Source organism: Ciona intestinalis, chromosome 8, assembly GCF_000224145.3.
Source record: "Ciona intestinalis chromosome 8, KH, whole genome shotgun sequence".
In the NCBI taxonomy this organism is placed as follows: Eukaryota; Metazoa; Chordata; class Ascidiacea; order Phlebobranchia; family Cionidae; genus Ciona; species Ciona intestinalis.
Window position 1 is genome coordinate 2,444,428 of NC_020173.2, and position 8,312 is coordinate 2,452,739.

Sequence of the window (8,312 nt, forward strand, 5' to 3'; positions counted from 1 at the left end):
ACAATATCTTAGTAACTGATATTATCGCGGTAATTTCACATAGATCCATTTTCCGGACTCGTCTGTCTGATAGCAATCCGTCATACTTGCACTTCTGTTTGTTGATCCAGTGATTTAAATTTAAACTTAGACGTTTTGTTTTACAGAACCCAGTCTCATGTTTCTTGTTTTTCGATATTGAATTGCCGTATAAAACAGGACTATATGGTAAAATGAGCCCATATTTCGGTAGTATTGTAGCCTATTCGCGTTAAGGGTTTTTTTCCTTGGGTAAAAATAACTTTTATGGCAAAGTACTGAAATCATCGCCGCGTGCCGGTAACTGGTATTAGGCGCTTGTCCTATTACTTTATAATCGGCTACTGCAAAGTAAATAAAGAAGAAGTGACCTTTCAGAAAAACGATTCCTAAATTATGCAATGGAGAATTTATGACCCTTACAGTTGGTAATGTAGGTATAAATTTATAGTAGAGTGGGGAGTGATGGGGCCCTATTCCATTTTCTTGTCCCATTTGGTAGTAAACAATAAGCATTCAAAAAATTATAAAACCGTATCCGCACGACTCCCATGGACCGCTGTTAACTGTTTAAAACACGATGAGGATATTTGGATATTAAGTGCTAAAGGTGTCCCACATTACCCCACCCTACTATGCAACTATTTGCACTAAACTCAACGCAATTTGCAAATAAAAAATGGCGGCTGTTGAGATAGTTCAATTTATTGAAGCACTTTAAATGCAAAGTACACGCTCATGTAGCGGAGCAATATATTTATATAAAGTAATAAAGTGCGAATAAGGCATCTTGTGTTTTGGTAGGCGTACGAGGCATAGGAAATTTCAAATACATAAGTGCTTTAAAATAGGACTCATCGCATTCGACGAAATGTTAAAAATCTCACAAGGGCATATCTCTGTACATAAAACTTATCTGGATAATGTACATGGCGTATTAATACTGGTATAACAATTTTTTCAGTAATAATTTCCACCAGACAGAAAATTGCATAATATAATGACATAATGCTGCGGTATAGGCAAGCGGGCGAACAATAAAATGGATAAAAAGATTTGTTAAAGGCCTCAAAAATTAAAGATCGGATTATCCGCAATCCAATCTAGCGATTCGTCCATGCTAAGACCACTGTCGCTACCGCTTCTTGCCGACGGGGAATCGGCGCACGAATCCCCGCGGATTATTTCCTCGATGTCGAAGATGGTTAAACCGCATTGGTTCGTGTTTTCTTCCTCAATAATATTGTCGAATTCACCGGCTAAAAAGTCTTCCCCTTGCGTTAGTAAAGGGGACGGAGAGCAACTCGAAATTGTATTTTCTGTCGGTTCAAGGTAGCTTTGCGGGGACTTGACTTTCTCGTTTTGGGGATTTGAAGTAATTACCGTCGGCGGGGAGTTGATTGAATTTATAACATTAACAGGTCGAGGTGGATTCTCACTTCGCATAAGGAAACCAACGTTATTTGTTGGTGAGCATTTCTCTAACTCTGTGTTGTCGACTGGTTGATGTTCGTTGCTGCGGCTACAAGGTCTCTTAGCGCTGGGAGCCAGCATGGCACCAATAGACGGCAAGGTCTGGTTTGCGGTCAGCCAGTCCCGCTTGCATGGTGAAGAATGTGCTGGCTCAAGTAGCCGGTTTGTACCATTGCTTATTACTGGACTCTCCGCAGAGCAACTGCTTTGCGGCAAAGGAACCGTCTCCTGGTTTTGCGGGCTGTATGTTTGTGAGGACGTTCCGTACTCTTGTTTTACTGTCACAGGACTCTGAGCAGGCGACACTTTAAATGATTGCTGCTGGTAGCACAGTTGTGCGTCGTACTTAGCCGCGGCTGGTTGAATCGGCGCCATTATACCCGAGGTTATAGTTTGCAATATTTCGTGTTGTCGCTCGCCGAGGGCACGAATTGCGCATTTCAAGCTTGCCTCGGTTATTCTCTCCCCTGTCGGTTGCGCCATGCGTAGTTGCTGGTTCTGCAAACTTTGCCCAGCAGCGGTTGGATGGGCATACCCTACTTGCCTCCTGGAATAATCTTGCGCTTCCGCATTAACACGCATCCAGGCCGTATCAGCTGAACCATCTAGCGGGAATCCGGCCCTCAAACACCGCTGAATAATATTATCAAGTCGGGCTCGCAAATGCTGGTTTTCATCCTCCATTCTGCGGTTTGTTTCTTGCAACTCCGCCACTTGTTTTTCCAGCTCCATCATTCTGGCTTTCTTTCGCTCTCTAGCAGCAAGAGCAGACTGCCTGTTCCGTAACTTCTTTCGAAGCTCTTTGTCCTCAATTGCACTTAAAGGGATATTTTCTTGCATCCTCCCGGAGCTGGCATGATCTGGCTTTGGCAATACCGGCATCATAACTTTAACATTCGAAAAGGGCATAGTAAGCCGATATATTTCAATATTAATGATCTGAAAATCAAGAAAAGAATAAGAAACTTTTGTCAATTTTAATATACAAACATGTCAACCAATTAATACGAACGATAACTTTTTAATCTTTCTGTAGCAAAACTGACTAGATAATTCGTATTTTATGCGCATGAACGTTCTTGCTATTTTATTTTCTTGGTAAACTACACACAGCGCTAAGTATGGTATAGCAATTTCAACGTTGCCCTTTACGTTGCTTATCTCTCTAGCACAGTCGAACCATTGCGATTCCGCAAGAGATTATCTTTTAAAATCAAATCTTGAAATTTTCTTAGCAAATCCGGGCTTTTATCTATCGACAACCCCTAAGCCCCTGACATTTTACCCCTTTTGATTATCAAGAAATCGATTATATTAATTTCTTTCCGTGCACTAATTGCTGACTTTATCTCCTTGCGCCTGTACAAGTATGCGTCTAATCCGCCGGCGTGTGCCTCGTTTCTGCAAATCCAACCACACAGAGCTTGGTTATGTAAATGCCCATGAGGCTCGTGTGGCTAATCTACGCTTCTACCACGGCCTGATCACGCGCTGTGTGACGGAGTTTCGTTGCTGCACGTTCACCGTGCCTGCTAATTACGAAAGGTCTTCCGACACAACGTAGGCTGTCGCCGTGTTATCAATTGACGTGGGAAATCTGAGATCAAACGTCTAGCAATACCTCCCGTGATGATTGCTTGAAGGTTATTTTGATAAAACTTTACCACAGATATTCGCAACAAAGTGATTTCCAAATAAGGAACCGTGGAATATTCTCTTTAACCCATAAACCTGTTTTGCCGCTTCCATTACCGCAATAGCTGAGACTCGTACACAAACAAGACTGTCTTCGCCGACTGCATGCCTAAATCATTTTGCAACATGTTTCGCCGGGATATCACGTCGCAGTACAAACGAGGTACTCGGCTCGAATATCGAGCTTCCTAAAGTAATGGTATCCTACTTTACACAATTCCTTGTTGCAAGTTATCAATTATATGATAACGTCTGTATCTCTGCCGTTTGCGGCGGGCCGAGATGTTATCACACAAGAATCGGTGTTGTGTTTACCTGTGCTGCTTGTATAGTAATAATTCAAAATGATTTGACTTAATGTAAAGCTAACCGTTGTAATTTGCATTACACGCTGCGGTACTACAGTTTACAATGTAATAATCTTACTATATAGTCTAATGTTTGCCGTTGGAACCTGGAACAACAATGACTATACGATGGTGCCAACCGCACCTATAGGGCCACAATTCGCCTTTTTTCTTTTCAAACATTTCATACTCCAACAAATTACCGCCCTATGACGTCATCACTTTTAGTCGATGTTACGTTCTACGTCTGTGTCCCAAACCCTTTTTTAGCTTCGTGACCAATTTTCATTCGTCACTGTGCTTATCAGTAATTCGTTTATCGTAATTTCGTCTACAATTCCGCTTCCCAGGTCTAGGTAAAGGAATCCGTTTATTCACCGATTACCAAGCGGCTAGAAAAGTCGTCTATAAACCGAAACTAAAATCAGAAAACAGCTGAAACACAATACTCGAAATTTCTCAATAGCAACATACGTTAATCGACCCGATCCCCCAACGGCATCAGTGGATTTGGTCTTAAAAGTCTTAAATTCCAATCTCCGCATGACAAATCTAAGCAGAGGTATTTGGAAAAATCCCGACTTTCGTCAAAGGAATACTTGATACCTAATTTGACCAACTGCTTTCCACGATTTGAAAATTGCCTTTAAACGTGTAAACAAGCGATCAAACGGCTGTGGGAAACAGCCAGTGTTTCAGAAGCCCAATCACGACATTTGTCACGCACAGAAAAGGCTTGAAAACACAATTAAAGCATCGAAACAGCTGTGATCTAAATAAAATTACCCCCGCCTCTGTGTAGATTGTCTGCCCGCATAGCCAGCAACAGGGCATGTTCATTTATGTAGCGCTCATAATGAACTGTCCACGGTGTAAAAATAAATATCTACTCCAAACCAAACCTTATAACTGAGCTGTTGACATTTGCCCCGCCATAAAATGATTCCCGTTAACGCTTAATTAAGTCCTTTAGATCAAACAAGCTCTCAGACCATATGTACCGACTATTACACCATACACCAGTCAAACGAATGTTCCGAATTTTTTAGACTTCGAAACGCTTTTGTATAGGAATTGCATTACCGTGTTGCATGTTCAATAATGTTAATGTTTATAAAAAGGTAACACCTCTTATTTAAACGCTTCCCTTCCCACGACGACGATTTGTGGCAGCTATTACAAAAGGGTGTATAGACTCCACGCCCGTCGTAAACAAACCAATGCGCTTGTTTAAAAACTCCCCCATTTCTGCGCAAAGCCGGGCGGAAGTTGTATCCGTTGTTACTCTTCATTCTACTTAAAGGCTTATAATTACCGAGACTATGTTACAGCATGCGCGAGCAGAAGTAATGGGTCAAATCTGTAAATAATCCTAGATAGTCGACAAGGACCTCACTTACATAGAATAAAAGTCCTACGAACGCGATGGTTTTAATGTATGCCAACATTGGCTTCGAGCATACGGCTTTAAAGCCAAATATAAATAAATAAGCACGTCTAATAAACCAACGTCAGTCTGGTTTGCCCAAACCTCACCAGCGACACTTTCTCTCTAACGTTTATCTATTTAAGGTAAATAAATTCTTAACCGGGGGCTGGAAATTTTTCTCGGTCGATTTGGCCACGGATCGAGTAATATTATATTGAATCATGTCATGCTATTGAAAACCCTGGTTAAATTTAACCGACCAAGTAAGAACGTCGTGTTCATCTTCCCAATTTGGCCATGATTGTTTGTAGTCGTACCCGACACCACCGCCTCCGTAACGTACACACATGGTACAAGTACATCTGTTTACCTAAAATCATCTATACGGACTAATTCTTATATCTCTTTTGTTCGCTAAGGTTTATTCGCGGCCACAATTCAGCACGCGCGGTGATTTAAAGTTACGTAACAGCTAATTTTAAAGAAAACTCAATTCCCGACATCGTTTATCGTTTTACGTCACGAAAAGGGGAAATGTAACAATCTTGGACGTCAATCACTTCTCCTTTGCCGTCGTTTACGTGACATTTAAGCCCTAATCGGGCCTTAACGGCCGATAAGTGACGACTAACACCGAATTACTACCGTTTGGGTCATTTAAACGGCAAAAGGATGTTGATTAGTCGCTTGCCTTGTACAATTACGATCCCCTAATGAACTCGTTCGACGCTGGTATGTTTTGCCTTGCGGTCGCCAGTTATAGGTCATATCCTCCGAATTTCAACGCTCAAAGAAACGAGAATTGTTTGAACCGAGCGCCGAGTTGTAATTTGGCTTTATACTGTGATGTAGTATTACGTGAACGTCAATTGGGCTTGGTCTGTAATTCGGCAAGTCGTGAGTGTCTCATCTTGATTGAGGCTTGTATACAAATATTCGCCTTCCTACCAACCTGACCCTCGGGTTTTTAGACCATCATGATGGCTACTAAATTGGCAGCGCATTTGTTTGCTTTGCATTCTTAAAGTCTGTTTTGAGAATAAGCGCACCTTTGCAACGATACCGGAATTTACTCCTAACCTGTGGCGAAGTAAGACGATGTAGGTATACCACATACTTTCGGAGAACTCACTGCAGACCTCTCTGCCATGCACCAACCATGTGTTAATGATGAATCATCCATATATGCGGTATATCGGCCTTTGCTTTCCAAGTATCGCTTTGTTTTTGAGCAACGCAAAAACAGCACCATACTGCACTGATTAATAAACTACTCCGAAATGTCGCCTGAGTTCACACATTTCTTCACTAATTCTCTATACGGTCTGTCCCTGTATCATTCTACACTAGATTACTCTTAATCTCACGCGGCAGGAGAATTATAACACGAAATTCGATACAACAGCGTCCCCACCAAATTTCGTCACCTTTTAGAACCCCTCTCAATGAAAGCCGCCGGCATTCGTAGTTATAAAATTGCCGCCACTTGTTTTTGGTTGAACTCTGAATGCAACAATTTTCCCACGCGGAGCAACTGACTGCCAGGTTCACAAAAGTAAACGGAAAGAATTATTTATACACAATTGTAACATTTATTCGGAACATTTATTCTAGCGTTCTATATATATGGTATATCATTGCTTTTATAGGCGGTAGTAATAAACTAGGAAATTTTTATAAAAAAATAGATTTTTGCATTATTTGCAAATATTTAAAATCGATATCTGTTTCTTGGTTCTTTGATCGTATGTCGGTTGCATAGTAGGATAGTGGAAGATGGGACACATTTTCGTTCTATTTTCACGTCCCATTATTGTAGTAAACACAAAACACCGAAAGAATTTAAAAAACGTATCCTCACGACTCCCATAAACCGTTGTTAATTGTTTAAAACACGATCAGGACATTTAGATATTATGTGCTAAATGTGTCCCATCTTTCTCCACCCTATGCTATATGCTGTATACTGTGTTTCGGAAGATGTTTTTTTTAAACCGAAACGTTTAAGTTAAAAATCGTATCATATATGGGCAGTCATGTTAGTATTGAAGTTGACCGGAAAATCCTTGTTTCATGCTCTTGTTTCAGAAAATTATACTCAGTGTTCTCTTAGACCAATGCACTTAAGCTACAATCACAAATAGTAATAAAAAAATCATTCCTACATTAATTTCGAACTGTTTATAATCGATTTCGGCTTAGTGGTTATTTAATCGTAAGATGAACTCTACCAGTTTTATAAAATCCTGTATCTTAAATTCTCCACCATTCTACCGCTGCTCATGTACCAATACACACTTAAGCCGGCGTCTGCAATTTCTCAACACGCCTTAAACCGAGTTGACCTGAATATTACACGATTAAAATAAACATGTAGTTTATGAGATACTTTAAAAGCGGATTACATTTAACACCTTTGTAAATTTTGTCTATTCAGCACCACCCGTTCATTTAACCGAAACCTGAGAGGCGATATCATATAGATCACCAAACTTGTTTTTTTGCTTCGTCTGCGGCATTATCCGCTGCACCAAAAATCCGCTTAGCGCAAGTTGTTTGTATGCAATGTTATATTCGGCAAATTCCGCGTAAACCGGATAACGATTCGATTTATAATGCCAAGTTAACGTGAGTTTAAAATCGTGATCAAATCAAAACCTGTCTGTCGAATTTTTCTCATAGTCGCTCGACAGTGTTTACCATAACCAGTTTGTTATGTAATATACGACCTATAGTATTGTATTGCTTAAACAAGTTAAACTTTAGTAGTTAACTATATGGTTGGCGGGGGGAGATTGGACACCTTTTCATTTATTTTCTCGACGCATTTGTTAGTAAACAATATGAACATTCAAATAATTATAAAACGTTTCCTTATATCTCATAGACCGTTGTTAATTGTTTAAAACGCACGATCAGGGTATTTGGTTATCATGTGCTAAAGGTGTCCCATTTATCTCCACCCGTAGTATACAATACCAACATTGTCTCACCCAAATATATTACGGTGGGTATGTTCTCGGGAAATTGTCTAATTGAGTGCGTGTCTATAAAGACAGATCTACGCTTCCAAGTATTCGGATGCGAATAAAGCAAATAACGTATTAGCCAATTAAATCGTAAACTAATCGATGGCTTTTGTCTCGTTGAGTGCAAGACAAAATATACGGCTGATACAATAAAGGGGTTCGATTTTACAGCTGTGTGCGTTCGGTGTTGTTAATGTGCCTGAAATCTAGGGCGGTCCGGTAACATATTATCGACTGCAATATTTACATTATTTCCACGTCTTTAATATTACAAAACACCTCCCGAGTGTCCTATTTGGCGCTTACGGTAGGATAAACATG

At 40.4% G+C, this 8,312-nt stretch overlaps 1 protein-coding gene across 1 annotated transcript; it reads right to left on the reverse strand.

Moving 5' to 3' along the window:
* Positions 1–705: 705 nt before the first annotated feature.
* xbpc (transcription factor protein) lies at positions 706–2,427 on the reverse strand. The gene is given in 1 exon segment (NM_001078382.1): positions 706–2,427. A coding segment is annotated over 1 exon segment (1,314 nt). The 5' UTR covers positions 2,401–2,427; the 3' UTR covers positions 706–1,086.
* Positions 2,428–8,312: the final 5,885 nt, after the last annotated feature.